This window comes from Culicoides brevitarsis, chromosome 2, assembly GCF_036172545.1.
Source record: "Culicoides brevitarsis isolate CSIRO-B50_1 chromosome 2, AGI_CSIRO_Cbre_v1, whole genome shotgun sequence".
In the NCBI taxonomy this organism is placed as follows: domain Eukaryota; kingdom Metazoa; phylum Arthropoda; class Insecta; order Diptera; family Ceratopogonidae; genus Culicoides; species Culicoides brevitarsis.
The window spans coordinates 24282368-24307370 of record NC_087086.1 but is presented as its reverse complement, the minus strand read 5'-3'; the positions used below and the strand labels follow the sequence as shown (position 1 = coordinate 24307370).

Sequence of the window (25003 nt, the reverse complement as noted above, 5' to 3'; positions counted from 1 at the left end):
TGACGCCACACAACATAAATAAACGTTTCAAGCACTGAATGCATAATTCATCAAACGAGTAACTGACAACCGAACAATGAATCGCAATTCTGGAACAAGAAAGAAAAAAAATACCGTCCACTTTTGGGGAACTGAAGCGTGTAATAAGAAAATTTATTAGTGTTTTGATATTTATTGCCATATTTGAGGCCATTTAAAAGGCGGTAAAATAACAAAAATATGCTAATATTAATTGTTGATGGCGTGTGGAAATACTATTTCACTTTCGGGTTTTGACCATTCAAACGGTGAAGATGGCAAAAAACACGAAACCAAACATTTTTCTGGGGGGTATTATTACTTGGGTTAAATACCATAGTTAAATGCTTATTGAGGCGCCCTTTTAGCACAAATTAAATGAAGTCAATCGTAATAATGTAATAACATGTCTAATGGTTCTGATATGAAACGTCATTAAACAGCGCGACACAAAAAAATTTATAAATATTTTGATAACGATTTCTGCTTGATAAATTAATGGTTTTCTTTCTAAATTTTACGAATTTTAGGACTATTTTTGTTTCTATTGTTTTTAGTTATAGAAAATCAAAAGTGAAATTCAGCTGTAAGTTTTTTGGGCAAAAATTCGAAAATTCAATGGAACAAAAAATAAAAAATTTAATGAAAAATTAATTTTTTTTAATTTTTCATAGTTTTTAATTATAAAATTTTTAATTTTAATGTTGAAAATTTCGCAAATTTTTTAATTTTAATTTTGAATTTTTTTTATAAAATTAATATGGCTCTTTTTTTTCAAAAAATTATTGATTAAAAAAATTGAGTCAACGGCAAAAAGTAAGTAATTAAATTCTTTACTTTTGAAAAAAAATTTTTTTTGAAAAAAAAAATATATTAAAGATCAAAAATTTTGTAAAAATTTTTTTTGAAAGATTTCTCGGCTATGAAAATAAGGATACTTTTTTGCCCTAAAAATGTAATTTTTTGTAATTTTTTCCATCTTTGAGCCCTGGGCGTAAAAATTATTTGTTCAAGTCCGAAAATATAATGCCTCAATCCGCATTTTTTGGAATGTTTACTATCATTTAAAACCTATCCGCCTTTGATTCAGACAATTTTTCGACGTTTTAGTAGTATATGAAAAGTAGTACATGGAACATATACTACAAAAATATTCCAAACTTTTTTGTCCCGTCATTCAGAAAAAAATTTTTTTTTCATGTTTTTTAATTTTTTTTTTTAATAAAAAAATTTAAAGTAAATAGTTTGTTTTGTATCTGAACAAATATAACATTTTCATGTAACTAGGTTTCATTTTCATCGTACAACATTCTACTTTTTATATCTTTTTCCTCTTCTGCTTTTACTTTGCCATTTATTCATATATAATGATCTACAATGTACTTTGTATTTAAAGTTTTCCAGATTTCGTTAGACGATCTCAGGCTTGGCGGTTTTTACATCTTCTTATAATGATCTATTATCCTTGTGAAACTATATTTCAAGCATATTATACTTAATTAATTTCAAAAGTCAGGCTTTATTAAGTACTTCATTTATATTTCATAAAAAAAATATTTTAAATTAGTTTGTTTGCAAGCAAAACAACTTTTTTTTCTGTCGCAATCAACTTTGTTTATGTTAAAACTTTACTGCAGCAAATTTTGTTTGCACATTTCACGAGAAATCACGATTATTATTGTAGAACGTTAAACGCTTTATGAACGACAAAAAATAATTGGTATTCCAAACGGGTATTTTCCGCTATTTCTGGCGAAATCCCTCGTCATCATCAAAATTATATCAAAATCATACATTAAAAAAGAATTTTCCATGTCATGCGGATGCTAAATTTTTTTCCGAACGAGAGAGTTTTCTCATTTATTGCGTAATTTAAAGCGAGTTTGGCAAACTGAATTTACCGTGCTCTCAAACGGTTTTAAAATATTTTAAAAAACAAAACGTAAACACATATTTTTATGCGCCAAAAAGTTCAGAAGATCAGTCAACAAATGTTTTTCATTCTGGAATAACAAATCGTTAAATAAAATGAGGAATGGTTTTCCACTCGTCGTTCATTTTAATGGCGTGAGTAAAAAAAATCGTATTTAATCATTTTTCTAGCGCTTGAAATGCACTTGAAAACACGCTCCGACGAAAAAAAAACCTACAAACGTAATTTTTTTTCGTTTATTTCAAGTAAACAAGCTCAACTTTATGGCCTGGCATTCTGGCGAGCGGTTAGTTTGTGATGGTGCCACTATCTAGCCACTGCAAACATTTGCTATAACAAGTTTTTAAGAGACGCATTGACGTTCTGACGTTATTTTTTTTTCTGACATTAATTGGATGAGAAAAGATTACTTTTTAACGGCTTTAAAGTGATGGGAATAGCGTTCCTTCCGTTTTTTTTGTTTTGTTTTTCTTTTATACTTTTTTTATGTGAATTTGTGCAACTTGGGTTATTTCTTTACACAGTTTACATTAAATAACGTGAAGAACAAAGCAGAAGCATCAGTACCAAAAGCCACCATATAGGATTATGTTAAACATTAAATTTTATGGGACATAAGGGGGAAAATAGCACTTCCTGATTCGATATTTGCTCTTTTAGCGATGTTTGAGTTTCTTCAAGAGAAATGAAAAAAAAAATCTTATTCCAAATATTTTGCTTAAAAAACTTTCGGATTGAATATTTTTTTAAAAAAATATTTATCTTTAGAATGAATTTTTGTTTCTTCTCATTTTCTTTTTTTTAAAGGGGCAAAAGTAAATAACTGATTTTTTTTTTGGTGTATATTTGTCCAAGAGCAAACAAATGCATAAATATCCCAATTTTTTTTTAATAAAAAATATCTTTCGGAAGATGGTCCTTAATATATATACGAAAAATGTTCAAATAAAAATGAGACAAATGAAATAGGATGTTGGTGAATGACGTAAGTAAAATCTACTCTCAAGGACTACAAATATGGCGCAGCGTAGGCTTGAAAGCAACTTTTTTTTCTTTTGTTGTTTATATCTGGAAATTTAAGCTTACTTCTTCAATTGTTGCCAAAAACTTGGAAAAAAAGTAAAAACAATATTGCTTCAATTCTGCAAGGGAACCAAAATAAACAACTTTTAGCAAGTTGAATAATTATTTTTTTTGTAGAAAAAAAAATCTTAAACGGACTGATAGTAAAAAATAACAAAAAAGAGGTTTTATAAAAAATAGTAATTAATTCAAATAAAAAATTGAAATAACTAGGATTCTGTGCTTGGTCAGATCAGATGTTTGAAAAAAAAAATCAACTGAACAAACACTGTTTTTCACATGGATTATGAATAAAAAAAAATAAACAAAAATCTAACAGCAATTTTTTTATGACAACAATTGTAACTTCACGAGAATTTTATCTGATGGGCTTAAAATAAATGCTTAAAAAAATAGTACATTTATAAATTGCAATTTTTTATACTTAGAAAAAGCGATAATGGTTGTTGACTTAAAATCTGATTTTTATATTTTTAAAAAATTAAAGTTTATTAAAAGCAAAAAAGCAAAATTTTAAAGCAAAAATAAATTGTTTTTGAAATTTAAAGTTTGTTTTTGAAATAATTAAAGATTTTAATTGTTAATTGTTTTAATTAAGATGTTAATTGATGGTTGATTGTTTAATTTTGAAGATTTTCTAAAATTTTATAAATTATTATTTCAATATTAGGTTTCAATCGATCTTTGATGCTTCAGAAGTGAAAAAAAAAACATTAAAAAATTTAAAAAAATGATTTCAGAGCTAATATGGGGCATACATGTGTATTTGCATGAATACAATAAAAAAAACCTTTTAGAATAATTTCCATTAATTTTTTTCATTTTTTTGAAAATTATCGTTTTTTCTGCATATTTTTCATTTTTAATTTAATTTTTTTAGCATCCAAAAATAATTTCACAAAATTAGATTTTATTTATTTTTCTAATAAAAACAATTAAAAAATTGTCAATTGCTACATTTTGTTAAAATTGAAAAATTTACATTTAAAACTTTTCTTTTTTTTTATTTAAAAGTATTTTTTGTTCAAGTCCTTCTTAAATTTTTGATGAACTTCCCGGAAACAAAAATCTTAGGCTCCCACACGTTTTCCGCCATTTACACCTACATAGCAAGAAACTGGAAATTTTCCATCATCATTTATTTGCGAATGTACTTATTAACGTCAAATAATTCATTAAGATAAAGGACATTTCTCACAATTTGGTCTGATGAGCAATTATAAACATTGATTAAACCTACATTGTGTAATATATTGCTTTCACAGTCACTCTGATCAAAATGAATCAATTGAGCACGTGTATCATCACAAAAGTCCGGCTTACAAATCAAAGCAAAAAAAAATCTCAACACAAATCCAGCATGAAAATCAATTGAGCGAATATTGGATTTTCACTGCTTTTCAATAAATTTCGCGTGAAATTTTAAATTCCCTGTTATTAGTTTTTCACGACATCAAAGCGACACCACGTTCTTTGTGGTAACTCACTAATTGCGTTACCTTTGAAAAAAAAAATTTTTTTCGGGACAACTTTTCAACAAAAAAAAAACACCTTGCGTGTGTAGGTGGTCCGCGTTACGTGACAACTCGATGCCTCCGAACAAATTGAATTTATCAGAAACGGAGATAAGCCTAAATATTCCGAGAAAATATTGTCATTCTGTTTATGAGATAAACAACGAGATGAGGACTGTAAGTAGAAACCTAATCTGCGGTAATAAGAAATGGAGTTACCTGGTCAGTGTGGTTCAGGATAATTTTTCTTTATTTATTTTTTTGCGTCTGATGAAAAAAAAATATAAGACAATGGATTTGTTTGCTGTCATGCAATTGAGTGAAAGGAACAAAAGAAAATACATCAGATACAATTAATTTACCTTTGTTTTATGTTGAAATAGCAACAAACTAGTCAACAACAATAACAGTGATCCTTGGCATGATAGCTGGCATTTGGACGTCTGACAATTTCATTTGCGTGATATTGTTATTTTTTAATTCACTTAATTAAATATAATTGTTATTTTTATTTGTTATTCATCTAGCGAATGCATTTTAATTGAGAGCTGTAATATTTTTTTTTATTTTTTTTCAAATTCACTCATTAAACTCTCTCTAGAGGCTTTCTAACAACTTTTTAATGCGATTTTATTTTCAATTTATTTTATTTTTTTTATAACATTTTTTTTTATATATTTCTAGATGAAGCAAAAGTCGTTTTTAAGTATATTGAAAAATATTCACTACAGTTGAATAAATATTTAAATTTTTTTCTACTTTTTTCAACTTCTTGGAGTAACTTTTAAATTGTTTCCTTTTCACACATTTTTATTCACAAATAAATTGAAAAGTTTTTTCTATATAAGTGTCACGAAACACAAAAATGTGATGTACTTTTTTTTCCTGCAGTGTAACACAAATTTTTATGAGCGGTTAATTTAAGAATGTGGCGGGAGGAGAAATTGTTCCTCAAATACGTTGATAAATTATGCAAATATTGAATAAATTATTAAAATATTGTCTTCGTATTTTTACATGTTGAATATTTTTGACGTGTTAAAGTTAATTAGAATATTGACACGTTTTTTAAACATAATGAGGACTTATTAAAGTAAATATTTTTTTTTTTGTTAATTTTTTTCATATTTTTTAATACACTTTTTTCGATGATTTATCTTTTTTTAGGAGAGAGAAATAAATTTAGATAACCTTCTTAGATGACTGCCAAAATACAACTGGTCTCACAGCTGGTGTGTATTTCAAAACAAAGTTTGATAACATCAACATCACATTATTCCGACAGTGTTGGCGTATGGAAAAGTGTTGCATAAATGCGAAAATGCGCATGTTCGGGAAGCACGTGCTTTTTCATTCAGAAATCAACATGAACCGACAACTTGTTGTTTCGGCAGACGTGTGAAACAGGTGCGTATAATGATGGGGCCTTCATGGTTCAAACACTGATTTGCCATTTTTTGATCAATTTCAAGGCTTAAATTGAATAAATATTAATTCTAAGGAGATTTTTGTTCATATTGGGTCAATTTTTGATAAAACAAAAAAATCAGCGTTTGGAAGTTCGTTTTGGAATTTTTTGAGCAATTTCAAGCCTAAAATTCTAATGAAGATTTCTGTTCATTTTCGGTCAATTTTTGATTAAACAAAAACATCAAAATTGAGATTCAAGCATTGATTTTTTTGCAAGTCATTTTTGATCAACTTTAAGCCTACAATTAAAAAATTCGGAGAAAAACTAAAAAAACTTAAATTTTTGAATATTTTCTTTTATTATATTATTAGTTTCATTTATTTTGTTCCATTTTATTTTTGAAGATATTTATAGAGTAATTTATTGACTGTATGCTTTATTTCTAATCAGTTGTATATCTATCTATTTGGGCTTTAGCTAAACTCCTATGACTTTGATAAAAAATAATTATTTTGGTTTTTGATAATAGTTCGATGTAACGAAGGGCATTTTAGTAACTTCCGATGCAAACAATTTATCACGAATTTTCAATTCGACCTTCGTTCCGACTTTCTTATGCGCTTCGCTAATGTAACCCATCGCTACACTTCCTCCGAGACTAGGACTGGGACATCCACTGGTGATTTCACCCACCGTTTCTCCATTCACGACAATTTTCGTGCCATGACGTGCTGGAGGTCCACTTGTCATTCTGAAGCCAACACGACGTCTAGTACATCCTTCTTTCAATTGTTTCAAAATTGTCTGCGCTCCCGGAAAATCTGCTGCAGCACGACGTCTTTTCGCCACAAGCCATGCCAAACCTCCCTCAATTGGAGTCGTTGTTGTATCAATGTCACTGCCGTACAAACACAATCCGGCTTCCAAACGCAACGAGTCACGTGCTCCCAATCCGGCCAACTTGACATCACCCGTTTTCGTGTTCAAAAGTGCTTCGGCCACATGAGCACTTTTTTCAGCAGGAATGGAGATCTCGAAACCATCTTCGCCGGTGTAGCCACAACGAGTAACACGGCAATTTGGAACTCCAGCAATTTCAGTTGATGTCGTTTGCATGAAATAAAAGTCTTTTAATGGGAATTTTGTGAGTTCTTGCAAAGCTTTTGCTGCGGTAGGTCCTTGGAGAGCAAGAAGAGCGCGGTCTGCTGTTTCCCAAAACTCGATATCAACATTTTTGCCCTTGGATTTGAAGGATTCCTAAATGAAAAGTGAAGAAATTTATCAATTTTATGAGATAAGGACAAAAGGTATCATTTTCTCATCATTTACCCATTTTTCTTTAAATTTTGCATTTTGTTCTATATTAATTTTGGAAATTACGAGGGATAAGTATTTTTTTTTACAAAATCGATTAAAATTTGATAAATTTTCATGAAAAATGTTTTTAAACTAATTTTAATGAAAACTTTGATTTTGAAAAAAAATCTTTAATTCTGAAAAATTATTTTTGTTTATACTGCTTAATTATTTTTAAAATTCGAAAAAAGAATATCAAGCATCTAGAAATATTTTTTTGCAAATTTTATTTTTATTTGGCAAATTTTAAGTAAAAAATTAAATTTTAAGGTACATCACCTCAATAATTAAGCCGAATAAATTTTATATTTCTATTTTTTGTCGCCCCCTCTAATTCTGTCGAAAAATTTCATAGGGAAAAATAAAAATTAAATTAAAAATTGGAATATTTTTGACATTTTTTGGAATTTTTTGAATAAAAAATTATAAATTTTAATTAAATATTCCAAAGAAGAGGTAAATTTGCTTAAACAAGACGTTTTCTATTAAATACAGTTAAAGGTCAAAAATTTTAATTTTGTAAGATTTTGTTTAATTTTTGTGAGTTAAAATTTAAAAAAAAAATAATTTGTTCAATCTCACAAATTTAAAATAAAAAAATTAATTTTTTTTAAATTTAGTTCAAATCTGACTTAATATAAAATTTAGTAAAAATCGCCCTTTTTTTAGTCAAAAATTTTTGATTTTTTAATTTTTTTGTCATTCTCCTTTTTTTTTGTATTTTTAAATTTTCTTTATATTTCAGTTCGACTTGAAGTGCTCTTCTTAAATTTAATCAATAGTAACTTACCACTGCACTTTTCATAATTTGCTTATCCTGCGTCTTGCAAGCAGCATTTGAGACTACGTACAAGAGATCATCCGCCACACGACTGACAATCAAGTCATCCAAGATACCGCCTTCCGCATTTGTGAACACCGTCAACGATCCATTGCCATTTTGCATGCCTTGCAAGTCTGCGGTGCAAATTGACTCGAAACACTCGATTGCATCTTTGCCACGAATGTAAGTTTGTAACATGTGACTGACGTCAAAAACTAGAAGAAAAAATGAAAAAAAATCACAAAATTTAGCAGTTTGCCGCCTTATCTCAACACAAATTTTTATGGTCATGAACATTTTTTTACTACTTTTGCCTTTTGACCTTTGGGATTAATCAAGAAGAAAAATATTTACCTGACGCATTTTTTCTCGTATGTAAATGACTGGCACTGATACTCAAGTCTTCATACTGGACAGGCAGCAAGTATCCCGCAAAGTCCACAATTTTTCCCTTTTTTTGCCCGTGAAAGTCGTGCAACGACGTCTTCTCTGGCGGCGTTGTCGAGTGACCTGCTCGCAAGCTACTCGTTGTTGTCAAGGCACGAATTTGCCGTGAAAGAGATGTCGTTTGACGTTGTACGGCTCGCATCAACATTGTAATAATATTTTTTTGTTCCTCTGCAACAATTCCCTTATTACAATGATAAAAATCTCCGAGTTGTAAATAAAAGTTATTACAATAAAAAAAAAAGTTGTCAGGTCAGTGCTTCTTCTTCGTCTTGTGACTTACTCAACTCTCTGCGAAAACTAAACTGTTTTGGAATTTTATGGTGCATAATAATATTCGTTACACTATACGTCCAGTACGGCGTCTGTAGCACGGAGCACAGTCATGAATGACCATTCTTATCAATGTTAGTCAATAATATTTTTGTCTTTCTGATTAATCTGTAATAAAAGTACATCTTATTTACTCATTTTTCGTTCTATCTCTTGCTCGTACACAGACAGATGGAGAGAGGGATGTCGCAAAGATTTTACAAAAACCGGTTCTTTGTGACAGCCAGAAATGATCGTAAGTGGGGGGTCGTCTGCATTTTTCTTGAGATGCCACTTGTGGCAATCCTGACACATTAAGCGGGGTGAATAAAACTCGTAAATTGTTCACATGCTTGGATTATTGCCGGTGCGTGTTTTTTGAAAATTTGTTCGAGTGTGATTTGTCCCATTTTTTTGTTGTCTAACCTTTTTGGAAGATTACTTTTTTTTGTAGATTATTCTTTTAACCGCAAAAAAGGGTCTTCTTGTGTTATCCTAGTCTGAAATTTTTTTTAAAAAAATGTTGGAATAGTGTTAAATGACGATTATAAATGACAAAAAATTTAATTTTAAGCACAAGAATTTTCGAGTCTAACAATAGCGATAAAAAATTAAAATTTTTAGCAAAATTCTAGAAAATTATCGAAAAAAAAAACAACTTAATGAAAGGAATCTAAATTTGGGCATATTTTATTTAGTTTATTTAAATTTAAGGCAATAAATTTAATTAATTCACAATTTTCGATTTTGTCGAAAAAAAATTCAGAACAAAATTTAAAAAGAGAAAATTTTTAACATTTTTTAGTACTTTTTGATTTTTTCCGAATTTTTCGTCCCAAAAGATTTTTTTCAAATTAAATTTTGATAATTAAATTTTTTAATTTTTTCAAAAAAGTTTTGATACAAAATGACTTATTTCAAATTGAATTGAATTTTTGAAAATATTTTTTTTTTTTTAAATTTTAGAGGACAAAATTATTGTTAAATTTGATTTTTCAATAAAAAAAAATGAAAATATTTAAAAAAATTTAATTTTCAATGTTCTTGTAAAAACATAAAAAAATATAAAAAAAAGTCAATTTTGGAGCGGCCTAAAACAAAAACAAAATCTATACGAAAAAAAATAATTTTTACAAAACTATACCATTTTCTTCAAAATAAAAATTTAAATCAAAAAAAAAAATACTATTTCGATGTTACATACCTATTTTCTTTCATAGTCATTTTACAATTTTGTACTCCTCAAATAAAAATTTAAATCCAAAAAAATAAAAAAAATTAAGTTTTTGTAAAATTATTTTTGGACACAACAAAACACACGGACGACAAGTCGAGTTTAATACCGCATTTTTTCTTCGAAATGCGGTAAAAAATAAAATAAAATATTAAGTTTTTTTTAAATTATTTTTGGAGAACAAAAATTCAAAAAGCGAAAAAATTATGAAAAAATATGAGAAAACCGCACTTTTTATTTAATAAAATTTTCTAACATGAGATTTGAATTTCGATTTTTAAAGGGACCAAATTTTATATTTAGAGAAACTTAATTATTTTATTTTCTAAAATAATTTTCTGAAATATTAAAGACAAAAATTACAATTATTTTCAATCTCCATTGACTCTGTCAAGTTCCATTTATTTAAATATAAATTAACAAATTTCAACTAATCCTAACGTAAATAGTAATAAATCATTATCATTCCTTAACATTTTTGTCTACGTATCAAAATTTAATTTGTCTCTGTTTTATCAGTTTCGGATCGAGCACATTTCCCGTACTACTAACGTCGTCCTCCGCATAATTCTTCAGCAAATCGTACTTTTTGAGGTAATTGTAGCACGTTGTCGACACATCTATCGTGTCTTGTTGTCCCGTTGACGTCGATTTTGCCGTGGAATTGCGAAAGGTATAATCTTGAGTCGGTGTCGTCGTCGTTTCATTGCCATTTGTACTGCTCATGAGATATTTCGCTGCGAGCGAGTCCATGAACGTACTTTTGTCCGTTGGTTTTTTGCTGCTTTTGTCATCGCGTGTTTTCGGGGAAGGATTCGTCCTTTCGTAAATTGAAACGGCACTCGAATCACTATCGATGTATTTACATGCGCGACTATCCACCATGTGATTGTTGTTACTTTCGTCCGTATTATCGAGAATTTGGTTCACTTGTCCGAGCACTTGATTGAAAAAGGTCTTGTCTGAAGGAGTTTTTTGCTCCACGGGTTCGACGATGGTGTATTGCGTTGCCGAATCGACCATTTTGGGCTTTGTCATTTCCTCGTGGAGGCTTTCTTGGATCATTTGTGAGAGGAATGGGTTCGAGGATTTCATCTGGGGTTGCGATGGCACGGGAGACGCATTTGATGAGGTAGTTTGCATCGATTGTAAGACATAGGACATTTGTTGTTGCAAAAGATAAAGCTGTTCCTGTAGATTTTCGACACGTTTTTCCAGTTGATCTGCGCGCATTTCCTGCAATCGATACGCTTCCGGTGATATTGCGACACTTTGTTGCTGGAAATTCATCATTCGCGATGGAGAAACGTTCATTTGAGACGGATTTGACATGCAGGGGTGATGTTGACATGCACATTGATGTACGGGAGAACTCATTACCATAGGCGGCGACACGATATTTTCCTTCGGCGATGGTTTTAATAAGTGCATCGCGTCTCCCTGTTGATATAATCCAGCAAAAATTGGCTTAAAGTTCATTTGCGTCTCGGCAACTCTTCGTTGTTGCTCCTCCAGCTGCTGTTGCTTCAACACAGTGTCACAAATACTCAATTCCATGCCACGTTCCACGGGATTTTGCAGCAAATTCGGAGGTAAACTCTTTGCGGACTCAATTACGGGCGACAAAATTGCATTTTCCTTGATAATTGGCAGTGATTGCGTTTGTTGCGACAAATTATTGAACCGAACGTGCTTTTTAACGCCCGACAGGACATCATTTGTACCACTTTCGACGAAAGAAGGTTGAAAAGTAGGCTTGCCATTAAATTCTTGCTCCTAAAAGATATAAAAATTGAATTTTAAACTAAAAAAATTAAACCCGGGAAATCAAACCTGCTTCATTTTCCACTCTTTAAACGACATGCCTTGCGTTCCTTGTGGTTTAGCAGCCGGTTTTATCACTGGATGCGGCATAATTTTGCCTTTGTCTTCATTGTACAACGTTATATCAGCCAAAAGTGGTCGAAACTCCTAAAATTTACACCAAAAATTTTATCAAATGAACTTCAAATGTCAAAAAATTCAAAAATTACCGCTCCTTCACTACTCGTTGGCTGTCGCACTGGCGCAGGAAGCTGATCTTCCTCCATTGACACGTAATTATTCATTATTTTTCAGGTCCACACGATAAAATTTGACAAAAAAACACGCAAAAATAAAAAATGTCCGTTAAACGAGCACGTAAACAAGCCCTTGTCGTATTTTCGGAACACCGAAATTGCCATTGGGGTTGATTGAATCAGTCAAAATTCGCCATTCTCACGTGTAGAGGTAAACAAAAAGTAATTTCCTCTAGTTTTTCCATTAAATTACAGAATAAATAGGTGAAAATGTCTCTCCTGAGAATTCGGTAAGTAATTTCCGTGCGTTGATCTTTAAAAATTTGCTTTAAAATAAAAAATTTCCTTAACAGCAAACCCAAAACTCGTCGTGGCAAGAAAATTCTGTTGGATCGCGAGCCAAAAACAATCGAAAACTGCAAAAATGCCATTTTTGTGGAAGGTCGCAAGTGTTCAGCCAACGTCAGAGGCGCCATGAAGGATATTTTTACAATTAAAAAACCCGGAGTCAAAAATATGAAGCACAATAACGATTACACTCCCTTCGATGATGCGACTCCCTTGGAACAGTAAGTGCTGTTTCGTGTCATTTTTGCATTTTTTTCATGATTTTTTTGTTTTAGACTCACCATGAAGAACGACTGCACACATTTCTTCTTCGGCTCGCACAGTAAAAAACGTCCCGACAACTTGATTATCGGTCGGCTGTACGAACACGAAGTGCTCGATATGGTCGAACTGGCCATCAAATCGTTCAAACCTTTACATGAATTCAAAGTAGAGAAAATTAGCACGCACGTGAAACCGTGTCTAATTTTTAACGGCTACAAATGGAAGTTGACCGAGGAATTGCGACGCTTACGGAATTTGTTGCTCGATGTCTTTCACAAGGAACCTGTTGATGCAATTCGCTTGCAAGGCTTGGAGCATGTCATCAGTTTCACCATTGACGACGATTTCACAATTTTTATGCGTTCCTACAAAATTCTCTTGCGGAAATCGGGACAGAAAACGCCACGTATTGAATTGTCAGAGATCGGGCCGTCGATCAATTTTGGTATTCGTCGCACGAAAATCGCTACAAAAGAGTTGTACAAACAAGCGTTGCGAACGCCGGCACCGCTGCGTGTGACGAAGAAGAAGAATGTCACGCGAGACGAGTTGGGCAACTACCATGGAAGGGTCCACGTTGGCAAGCAAGACGTGACGAAGTTGCAGACACGCAAGATGAAGGGCTTGAAAAAGACGCCAGAAGAGAAGAAAGCTGAACGGAAGGCGAAGAAACAAGCAATGCGCGAAACTAGAGTAGAATTTAACAAAAATGAATAAATTTTTTTGAATATTATTTTTTTTATGAGATAACAATCCATAATATTTTCTTTTTATTTGAGTTAATAATATTAATAGTACTGATATTTTCCATTTATTTTACTAGATAAATATTGCATTCAGGTTAGTAGGAAGGTAATTTGGTCGCTACAAATTTATTTTAATTTTTTTTTTCTCTTGTTCCTTTTTAAAAATTAAAATTTTCAGAAGAAATTTATTTTGTGAAAAAAAAAATTGCAGAGAAAAAAATTATGACAAAAAATTATTATTTCTTTTTACAAAGAAAAATTCAAATTATAAAAAAATAAAAAATCCCTGAAAAATTCAAATTTTTGATAAAAATTTATCAAAATTTAACGGTTTTGGGATTTTCTTCCAAAGATTTTATTTTTAATTTTTGACTTTGAAATTTGATTTAATTTTTTTTTATTTTAATATTTAATTTTAGCAATTTTTCTCTTTTACTTTTTGTGACAATATTAATTTTTTATACCTAAATTTTTTTTTCTTTACTTGAAATGTTCTAATTTTTTTTTATTAAAAATCGGAAATAGGTATTTAAAAAAATGACAAAATTATTGATAAAAGATTAAAAATTCTTAAAACTCTACTTTTTAAAATTGAAGAAGATTTATTTTTTTAATTTTTTGAGAAAAAAATTTTTGAAATAAATTTAAAGCGACCTCAATAAAAATAATCTCTGTTTCTGCCAAATTCTTTCAATCAAGCTGACGTCGTGAGGAAGTTAAATGCATGCATAAACTCTCATTTTCTCGCGTATTAACTAATTTTCGAGTATATTTCGTCGTTAGTGGCGTTAACTTATTTCTACAACACTAAAAAAATTTCGAATAGCAAAAAAATGTTTTCTAGTAAGGCTTTTTTGTTAGTATTTCAAAACAATCTCCAAACGTAAATGACATAAAAAGCTAAGAGAGTTCATGTACTACTTCCTCAACGAGTCGTTCTTAGGTTCTCTTTAGGAACTACCTTAAAATTTAACTAATGAAAGCATTTTTTTAACGATGGGCTAATTTGCCATAAAAATTTTTAGATTGATATATAAATATTTGTCTTTTATCTAATAATAATAAAAAAAATTCTTCATTCCTCAATTCCTTTCCTTTGTCAAAAATATTAATTTTTTTTTCTCCTTCAATCATACGTACATCACCGTAATAAACATACATGTAATAAAAGGGAATGATGAAAATGTTATTTAGCCCTGCATAGTCGTAGTACGTGTGATGGCAGTGTATTTACTATTTCTTTATGCATTTTTGAGCGTTTTTCTTATTATATTTTGCGAAAAAGACTTTTACAATTTGGGTGTTTGTGGTTCGTCGCCGACGCCGCCTGCCAACTTGTAGGTCACCTTGGCAACGTCGTACGCCAGTTTTATCATATCTTGGCGGGATGCAGCTTCGGCATAGACACGGACGACATCTTCCGTGCCCGAGGGCCGAACAAAGGCTCGTCCACGTGGATATTGAGCGACAAGGGTATCAATTTCCGCTTGTAGGCCAGCTGGTGTCACGCATTTGCGTTCAGCGTCCGTTGTGGTAATCACGTTGCGATCCTGTTTTTGAAAGAAGGTAAAAAAATTATTAAAAATTGATTTAGGTAAGACTGTTTTATATTAGATTTAAAAATTTAATTAATCAATTAAACTCTATTTAAGAATCCAATCAGGCAAAAAAAAAAGTTAAAAATTTCATAGAACAAGATCATTTTTTTTTTGAGGTTTTTGAGCAATTTTTTTCAAATTAAAAAAAAATATTTTAATTTTAATTTAAAAGTAATAGTTTTACATAAAATTTTCACTCTTGAAATATTTTTCAAAATTATGTTTAAATTTTGTCATTAAAAAAAAATAAAATTCAAAGGATTTTTTATTTCCCCCAATTTGCTTTCCTAAATTTTTGATTGTTTTTAATTTCCAGAACGCGAGATATGAAATAAAACACGAAAACTTTTCAATGATTTTCAACAATTCAAAAAAGAAAACAAAGGAAATTCGAGTTTTTTGGGTTAAATTTTTGTTTTTTCGATAACTCAAGAATTATAAACGCTACAATATTGATCTAAACGCCAAAAGAAGCGTAAGAGAGTGTACTTTTCGATCATAAATTATTTTTCCTTAAATAGGGGCTCTCAAAGGAGATTTGAAAGCAAAATAAAAATTTTGGTTCAAAAAAAATAAAATTTTGTTGATCAAAACATTTTTTTATATTTTTTTTTTTACATTTTTTTCACGAAAATTTTTCAAAAAAATTTTCTTTCGACGAAATTTTTAAAAAATTTATTTGAACTTTTTTATTGGCTTATTTTAAATTTTTAAATTAAAAATATTTTTCAAAAGCTTAATTTTTCGAAAATTTTTTGACAGTTAATTTAATATTTAAGCATATGGACTTAATATTTAATTTTTTAAAATTTTGTCGAATTTAAAAATTTTTTTGTAAAAATTTTGAGATTTTATGAACTTTTTCATTGGCCCTACTTTAATATTCGATTTTTAAATTCATTTATTAAAAAAAATCAAAACTTACTTGCACTTTCACTTTCAATTGCAAATTTGGCAAATCCTCATACTGTCCATGCCATTCGCTAAGGTCCCACCCGGAGGCATGGAGTACAGTTTCGACAAGTAACATGTCGGAAATGGCATCACCCACAGTTTCGTTGATCAAGTTGATCGTTGAGAGAAGTTTCTTGGCAGCGGTACGAGATTCCTCGGAGAGACTGTCGTCCTCGGAAGCATTTAAGATGGCAGTTTTGGCGGGCGTACTAAAAATTATCGTTCCATGGCCGTTCGCCTCGAAGTAACAGCCGATGTCGTACTCTAATGCTTTGTGATGCAAATGCTTCACTCCAGTTGGCACGCATGCAACAGGTACTTTCTAAAATAAAACAAGAAAAAATTGCATAAAAAATTTCCATAAAAATTTTAAAAACTTACCAATTCCTTTACAATGTAATCCGTGGAGGCTCCGTTCGCGTAAGCAGTCTGCACGATCCCCAATTTCAAATTTATCCCAATTTTGCGAATGAGATCTATGAGGTAACTAGCGAGCAAAGTGGCAATTCGGTCCCCATCGAGCAACACAAAGTCTCCGGCGTCATTTTTGTAGAAGTAAACAACGCGATCGGCATCGCCATCGACAGACACGCATCGAACATTGGGATTGACATCTTCGAAGGACAACGGGAACTTTTGCTGAACTTTTACAAAATCCGCGCCGCAGTTGAAATTAATCTTTCCGTTCTTGTTGAGCACTTCTACTTCCAAACAGGGCTCCAATTTACGTGCAAACGACAACATTTTGAGAGCTCCGACACCATTCGCGCCATCGAACAACACCTTTTTGCGGTACGCTCCATTTTCAAAGACACTTCCACGGAGATTCTTGAACGAATTGATCAATTTGTTGTAATATCCCTCCTCCGTGGGTTGTCCATAGGCGCCACTTGTGTTGCCACAAACGACAAAATAGTGCAACATCGGTGTGGTAACGATCCCAAAGTCCGTTGGGGTGCCACGCAACGTCATAATGCCATTCATGACGGCTTTTGCCAACATCGGACTGTGAAAACGGGTGTCCATGCCCACGTAAACGGGTGCTTTGACCGTCATGTCGATGTTTTGTTCGCGAATTATTGTCTCCACTTCGCTCTGCAAGTCATTATCGGGCACATTTGCGAGCTTTGTGGCAATTTGCTCCCAACTTTGTTCCAGCATTTCGCCAGCGGGATCCACGAGCTTCACGCCATTGTCCACTTCGGGATTGTGCGATGCCGTGATCATGACCCCAATTATTTGACCAGCCTTGGCACGCGATCGCAACACGGCGAGCAGACCCATTCGGTACATGACGTGATCCAAATCCTCGTAGGACGTACGGAAACCAGCCGTGCCATACTGTATCACTTTGTCGCTTTTCTTCTGATGCACTTCTTTCGCGAAGGCGTACACACTTTTCAGATTAATCGACATCGTCTTGTTTTCGTCGCTGTCTTCTGCGTTTCGTTATTCACACCACCGCAGTTGCAGGTACAATGAACGATATTTTCTCAAAAATAAATAATTTTTACGACGAATTGTGATTTGTATACGTAGCAGATTCACTTTTTTCACTCTCTCGTCGTCGCCGTCACTTGACGAAATGCGTAAAGTATTTATATTTTTATTTTTTTTGAATATTAAAAATAACCTGGAACCAGTTCTTCTTCCGTACACTCTCTCTCGAAATTCTTGTCAATTAAAAATAATTTTTCGGTTCCCCCTGTACTTCGTCGACGTCGTAATAGGTGTATATTTAAATAATATGTGGAACAATGAAATGACACACCGAAAGCTGACTCAACTGGATCTCGTTGTCGTTTGCCGTGAACGTGCTGCCGTTGATGCGTTGGGAAAGAATTTGCCTCTATTCTAAGTAGTTTTGGCCAAAATGGTAACAAAAATGAAAAGACAAATTTACACGCAAACTGATAACAACACAGATATAGCACTCAATGAGGGCAGGGATCGTCAACTCAGGTTGCGTTAATTTTTTCTTCTCTGCCAATAAAAAAGTCAAAATTGAAAATTTATCGTTTCACAGTGAAAATAAATACTCACGGCCGGAAATTTTTAAAATTCCTCAGAGATTGGGTAGCACTGATTGCACAGAGAGTTACACACCAAATACGGCGCTTGACATGCACTGAATGTGAATGAAAGGTTCAGTGGCGGATCCATTGGAGGGGATCTAATTTTTCCAGTTTTTAATTTTTATGACAATTTTCAGGTATTTTTAGACTTTATAAAATGACCTCAAGTTTTGTATTTATTTTGAACTTTTCTCCAATTTAAAATTAAAAATATAAAAAAATAAAAATATTCATTTTTAGAATAATTTTGTCACTTTTTTAAATTTTTAATGCTATGATTTTATCTAAAAAATAATAAAATGGTCAAAAAAAGTTTTTCTTTAAAACAAAAAAATATTTGATTATTTTAAAAGAATAAGAATCTCTAAAAATTTTTATTTAAAATAAAATTAATCTAAAATTAATTTAATTTTTTTTTTAAATTTGTGACAATTTTTTATAAAATTTACTATTATTTAAATGCAATTTTTTTAAGAAGTTTTTCAATTTAAATGTTTAAAAATAAATTTTAAAAAAAATCAAAATTAATTATGAGTGGCAAGAAAAATAAAAATTTGAATAATTTTTTTTTTCAAATGAATGTATATTATTTTAATTATAAAAATTACGGATTTAAAAGATAAATTTAGGATTTTTAAAGTAGCTTCGATATTTTTGTTAATATGCTTTTGCCTCCGCCACTGGTGAAAAATGAGTGACTTTCGGTGGCGCATCGTTTAATTTAAATAAATAAATAATTATTAATTCTAAAACTTCTTCAAAAAACATCCATCAAGAATTTTTTTTTTTTTTTAAATCTCCAGTCAAAATCTTAGTAAAATTCTTAAAATTATACTCTCGAGAGTGACCCTTCCCAAAGAAAAAGTGAAATTCACAATAGGAAATGCCATTGAATTTCGTTCTAGGCTCACTCTGACAACCAATCACATCAAAGTGCATCAAAATCTCGCACGTAATTGGTTAGAATTTTAAAACATCACGTCATTGGTCATGCATACAACATTCTTCAGTGAAAAACTTGCAAACTTCTCGCAACAAAAAATCGCTGGAAAATTGAAAATCGCCCGTAGATAAATGTCCCAAAGGCAATACGCGACGAGAAAAAGTCCATTTTTCAGTGGGACGTGTGCACATTAACTCAAAATTCGCGGAATTTCGTGTGAGAATCGACAAAAATAGGGGTGTGACGTTACTTGTATCTATATGTTGTATTGTACATAGATTTCATTTTTTTCCCGTGGAACTTTTTTAATTTGATTGTGTTTTTGATTGTGGGAGCCAGCGAACGAGCGAGCGAGCGCCAAGATGCACACGAATGCCGAAATCAGTAATGCGCTGCAGCAAATGGAGCTGGTGAAGCAGGCGGTCGAGGAATCGAACGATCCAAAGTTGCAAATGGAAACAGTGGATGACATCAAGTTGATTTTGGACATTTTACAAGATCCGATTTTCCGGAATATCGTTCACATCCAGGATTCGTTGTCGGAGCTAAATAGTCAGATTGCGCAGCACCCGTCCATTTTGCCGAATGACTTTGATATTGCCGTGAGCGGTGATCTGATTCTGAAAGTGCCACCTGCCACGGATCTCTTTGACGGAGATTTCAGTGGAGGTGACCCGGGAAGTCCGGGCAGTGGCACGAGCGACAAGAAAGGCTACAACGGGAACAAAAACGAGTTGATGGATGACAAAGATAAGAATGATAAGGTAAAAATTTAATTTTTTTAAATTTCTTTTTTATAATTGTACCTTTTTTTTGTAGACAATGTCGATGCTGAAGAAGGCACGCGGCTTGGCTGAGCTCACGGGCAGTTCGAAAAACGAGTCGACAGACGACGAGAGACCCAAATCTGTGATGAGCGACAGTGTGAGAGCAGCTTCGCATGACTTGTCGTCCGTCGAGTGGGTTCAGGTGCAAGCAATTGAGCTCGTGAACGACGGCACGGGTCTCGGATTCGGAATAATTGGAGCCAAGAATGCGGGAGTCATTGTCAAGACGATTCTGCCGGGAGGCGTGTCAGATCGCGATGGTCGTTTAGTGAGCGGAGACCACATTCTGCAAATTGGCGATGTAAATTTGCACGAAATGGTCTCGGAGCAAGTGGCATCCGTGCTGCGGCAATCGGGAACTCATGTACGTTTAGTAGTGGCAAGACCTGCTGATCCCTCGGTCGATGTTGAGGATGTGGAAGGAAGTGCAATTGTTCCGTCGCGCCTCATTCAAGACCCGTACGAGTTGAAACGATACTTGGCCGATGCTGGATATCCCGAAATTTTTGGAACTTCTTCGACGCCATCGACGCCCTCCGTGCAGAACGAGCATTTCCGGTTCCAGGGCGACCAGCAAAGCAACTTGATCGACATGGAGTTGCCGGAAACCGAGAGATTTACGGTGGAGTTGAAGAAAGACTCCAACGGACTTGGCATCACGATTGCCGGATACGTGTGCGAAAAGGAGGAACTTTCGGGTATTTTTGTGAAAAGTGTGTCGCCCGGCAGTGCGGCGGATGTGTCAGGCAAGATTCACGTGAACGATCGAATTATCGAAGTGGATGGACACTCGTTGCAAGGTTTCTCAAATCATCAGGCCGTGGATGTGCTGAAGCAGAGTGGCGCCATTGTGCGACTCTGCCTCGAACGGTATCTGCGCGGACCGAAATACGAACAACTTCAACAAGCAATAGCAGCTAATGAGCTTAAGCCATCGACCCCAAATACGCCACCGTTGTTGCCTCCACCCCTGACCCACAATTCAGCGGCGCGACTTGCTTCCTACAATGCCAGCGGCGGCAGCGGCAATAATCTGCACGAGCCGTTCCGCAAAACGTCCAAGCAATCGTTGTACGATGAGTCGCTTTTCAGTCAAGAAACTTCGTTTTCATCGATTCCCGTCAAGAAGGTGAGTTTTTAAGCCTTTCTTCCTCTATTTTTTTTTTTGAAATTTGAGCTCGCATGAATTTCGATCACAAAATAATTGAACAAAATTTTAAAAATTTTTCACAAATTTCCTAAATTTCATAAATCCAAAAGTTTATAATCCTAGGGCCAAAAAAAGTTTTTTGGAACAATTTCAAAAAAATTCCATCAAAAACTGCACTGTATTTTGGAAATTTTTTTTCCGTTAAAAAAAAGTTCAAAATTTACCTTCAAAATTTCCATCAAAAATTACTGTATTTTGGATTTCCTTTAAAAAAAATGATAAATTCTTGGTTATAATAATTTTTTTTAAAAACTTTCTTTTTAAATGAAAAAGTATTTCAGAACCTGTTTTTATTTTATTTTAAAAACTTCGAAAAAAATTTTTTGTTTTGATTTTTTCGATGATTTTTTTTTTAAATTTTTGCTTCGTTTGAAATTGGAAGTCAAATCACGTAAATTAAAAAATGAGACAGAGATTCAGACAATTAATATAAAAAAAAATTGTATTTCAGATCAACAATCCCGACATTCTTCCGCCACCCCAAACAACTATGACAACATTCGGCGTTGGAGGAGCTGCGAACCGCAATAAATTACAAATGGCGCGCGATTCGATCGAACAAAGAACCATCCCACATCCGCTAAATGGCGGAGACGACGATGATTTGGCTCCCGAGTCTGCCGTCGATGACGACGAAGAGTCATATTTGCCGCCACCGCCTCCCATCAGTCATCGTACGAAACTAAATGACTCGGCAACCAGCAGCACGCCGAACAAATACGCGATCGAGTCCAAGTTAACAGACGAAACACGACAAGCAATCATGAGTAAATGGCTAGCGGTCCTAGATCCCGAAGTGGAGGTCATTGTAGCGCAAATCCGAAAATTTGCCGCCTCAAGTGGTCTCGGAATCTCGCTCGAAGGCACCGTAGACGTTGAGGGAGGACGCGAAGTGCGCCCCCATCACTACATTCGATCAATTTTGCCGGAAGGTCCCGTCGGTCAGAACGGATTGCTGCGATCGGGCGACGAATTGTTGGAAGTGAACGGCAAACGACTGCTGGGCATGAATCATTTGGAAGTCGTTTCGATTCTCAAGGAGTTGCCGCAAGACGTGCGGATGGTTTGTTGCCGGAATGCCAGCTCCGCCGTAGGTGACACCATGGTTGCATTTACAAAAGACAATCTTCAGCAAGAATTAGAGCTTGAAACTAGTGAAGCGGGAAGTTCGCACGGACTTATGCCCTCAGATCGCCTTGTCAAGGCGAAATCCGATGGAAGTTTAGCCACGTCGGGGTCACCAGGTGCCGATGGATTTTCTAAAATGAAGTCACGGTAAGAAATTATATTGAAAAATTAATCATAAAAAATATTAAATTATAATTTTTATTTTTTTTAGGTCATTGGAACCCCTTACCGGACTTGCCATGTGGAGTTCTGAGTCACAAATCATTGAATTAGTGAAAGGCGAACGTGGTTTGGGATTTTCCATACTCGATTATCAAGATCCACTTGATCCTAATGACACATTAATTGTTATTCGGTAAGTAAAAAACTTTTATTCAAAAGTTCTACTTAATTTATTTGTTTTTTTATTTTATTTTATTTTTTTTAAACATCGAATAAATTTCTTGAAAAATAATGATAAAGTTAAAAAAAAAGGATTTTTAAATAAATCTAAATTAATTTTATTTTTTTTTTTAAATTTGCAGTTCCCTCGTGCCAGGTGGCGTGGCTCAAATCGATGGTCGACTGATCCCCGGAGACCGACTGCTCTTCGTGAACGACACATGTCTCGAGAATGCATCGCTAGATCAAGCGGTGGCCGCACTCAAAGGCGCACCCAAGGGAGTTGTCCGAATTGGCGTTGCCAAGCCACTTCCGATGGCAGACTCATCTATCACCTTTTCCGACAAATCGATGTCATCAATGGGCTCGTCCGCTTTCGACTCAAACGTCTCGGCAATGCTGCGAAATCGGGCCTCGTTAAACAGTAAACCCGACATCATACGTGAATGAGAAGAATATTTTGTCATAAGCCGGAGTGAATTTGATGAATTTATCTGTTTTTACCATGCAATGAACACATTAGCAAAACTCGTCATTTATTTCAAATCGATTCAAAGCAAATGATTTTGAGTTTTGTTAATTACGTCTTCCTATAATTATTTTATATTTTTTTTTTTTCGATAAACACGATTGCTCCCAAATTTAAATTCTGACTTGTGACGACAACCCCTCACGTAATGCAAAAGAAAAAAAGCAAAATGAACAGCACTTTTGAATTTTTAGTTTTAAAGCACGATTTTTTATGCTTTTTTCAAGCAAAACTAATATATACTTAAAAAAAACTTTAAGACAAAAACTAATCAAAACACATTCCACTCAATTTTTCGTAGGAAAAAGGAATTTTTTATACACATTCCAGTTTATTATTAAAAATTTACAAAACTGAACATTCCCATTTAAAAAAATTTTATTATTAGATTATGTACTTATCATTACTATTCAAATGTTCGTTTGTTAGAACAAAAAATATTTAAAAAGATGATGTTTTAGTCAGTAAGAAATCAAACAAAAATAGTAAAAAATTGTTAAAAATTCTTAAAGAATTTAAAAAAAATATAAAAAGAATTTTTAACAGTAAAATTTACTGGGGTATTATAGAAAATCGATGGACTTTAATAATTAAAATAAATATTAATTAAATTAAATTTAAAAAAAAAAGTTGAAAATAGAAACTCAAAAAAAGATAAAAGAGTAGAATATGTATTTTTCTGTCGGTAGAGAATTATTTAAAAAAAAAACAAACAACAATTTGCTCATTCACTAAGAAACAAAAAAAAAAAACTATTAAAAAATATATACAAAAATCGACGCATTTTTTCTAAAAAAAAATATTAAGATTAAAGATTTTTTTATTCAAACATATATAAATTTATAGAGTTAAAAATTACTAACTCAGCTATATGATGAATTTTTATCGTCTTCCTAATTATAAATTAATGAATTTCAATTTTATTTTTTAAATATACTTTTTGTGCAATAACTTGATTTTTGTGGCACACTTTTTATCATTTTTTATCTAAAATTTAAAATATTTCAAGGAAGAAAGCCAGAAATTTCGTGTGCCAAGAAATTTAGAGAAAAAAAACCAAAAAAATTATCAAAAAGTAAAAAAAAATGTTTAAAAAATAAATAAAGCATCAGTCTCCTATAAAAAAATAAATATTGTAGAAAATATAATAAATGATATTACTCTACCTACTACTCGCCTAAGATGACAAAAAAACTAGTAGGGAAAAATATAAGAAAAAATCGTTGAATATTCTTATGAACGACGCGCGAACGTAGAAAAAAAAATAAATATAAAAGAAAGTGACGAATTACTAAAAATTAAGAGTTTAAAATTAAAAGAGCACTTTACAATGCACTATACTAACAACTTTTTTTCTTCTTTTTTGTCAATGAGAAATATTAAAACTTGTTTCCATTTTAATTGGAACTATATTTAGAGTCAGCTACAAATATATTTTCTTACCTTTCAAGTAATAATTAAGAAAAAATTGGAATACAAATGAAATATTTATGAAAAAAACATACGAAAATCATGTCGAATACAAAAAATAAAATATAAAAGAGAAACCAAGAGAGAAAAATTCCCTCCAAATATTTTTCCGTTGAATTCGTTTTTAAGAAGAAAAAAGAATAGAGTTATTTTATTATCTTTATATACATATTATTATATATATTTAACCTTTTTAGTATGAGATTAGGGAAAAAGAGATATTTTTTAAGTCAAATCACAGATTATTAAGAGAAAAAAAAATTAATGAAGCGTAGTGAAACATAAAATTTACTTAAATGTGTACTTAAAGAAAGGAGAAATTAAATGAATAAAGAAATT

The 25003-nt window shown here is 32.4% G+C and overlaps 6 protein-coding genes across 7 annotated transcripts in view; 3 read left to right on the top strand and 3 right to left on the bottom strand.

The window, feature by feature from the left end:
• LOC134832011 (3'-5' RNA helicase YTHDC2-like) overlaps positions 1-25003 on the top strand; it is a 216013-nt gene that overhangs the window by 104492 nt on the left and 86518 nt on the right. The window lies entirely within an intron of this gene.
• LOC134829320 (aminomethyltransferase, mitochondrial) lies at positions 6310-8898 on the bottom strand. Its single transcript, XM_063842354.1, has 3 exons — positions 8493-8898; positions 8106-8353; positions 6310-7216 (listed from the first exon to the last, which is right to left on the bottom strand). The coding sequence occupies exons 1-3, from the start codon at positions 8731-8733 to the stop codon at positions 6467-6469; spliced, it is 1239 nt and encodes a 412-aa protein (XP_063698424.1). The 5' UTR covers positions 8734-8898; the 3' UTR covers positions 6310-6466.
• On the bottom strand, positions 10513-12294 carry LOC134831381 (uncharacterized). Its single transcript, XM_063845101.1, has 3 exons — positions 12165-12294; positions 11965-12102; positions 10513-11907 (listed from the first exon to the last, which is right to left on the bottom strand). The coding sequence occupies exons 1-3, from the start codon at positions 12237-12239 to the stop codon at positions 10621-10623; spliced, it is 1500 nt and encodes a 499-aa protein (XP_063701171.1). The 5' UTR covers positions 12240-12294; the 3' UTR covers positions 10513-10620.
• Positions 12356-13606, top strand: LOC134829228 (ribosome production factor 2 homolog). The gene is made up of 3 exons (XM_063842228.1): positions 12356-12481; positions 12545-12760; positions 12815-13606. The coding sequence occupies exons 1-3, from the start codon at positions 12462-12464 to the stop codon at positions 13518-13520; spliced, it is 942 nt and encodes a 313-aa protein (XP_063698298.1). The 5' UTR covers positions 12356-12461; the 3' UTR covers positions 13521-13606.
• LOC134829227 (phosphoacetylglucosamine mutase) lies at positions 13582-18219 on the bottom strand. Of its 2 annotated transcripts, XR_010161908.1 has the most exons (5): positions 18145-18219; positions 16483-18084; positions 16073-16423; positions 14204-15099; positions 13582-13622 (listed from the first exon to the last, which is right to left on the bottom strand). XR_010161908.1 is itself a non-coding variant. In XM_063842227.1 (4 exons), the coding sequence occupies exons 2-4, from the start codon at positions 17515-17517 to the stop codon at positions 14839-14841; spliced, it is 1647 nt and encodes a 548-aa protein (XP_063698297.1). In that variant the 5' UTR covers positions 17518-18084; positions 18145-18219; the 3' UTR covers positions 14077-14838. The 2 variants fall into 2 exon arrangements, 1 of the variants encoding a protein (XP_063698297.1); XM_063842227.1 differs by lacking the exon at positions 13582-13622 and having other exon boundaries at positions 14077-15099.
• LOC134831292 (patj homolog) lies at positions 19193-23666 on the top strand. The gene is made up of 5 exons (XM_063844989.1): positions 19193-19883; positions 19939-21075; positions 21608-22431; positions 22496-22639; positions 22809-23666. The coding sequence occupies exons 1-5, from the start codon at positions 19482-19484 to the stop codon at positions 23113-23115; spliced, it is 2814 nt and encodes a 937-aa protein (XP_063701059.1). The 5' UTR covers positions 19193-19481; the 3' UTR covers positions 23116-23666.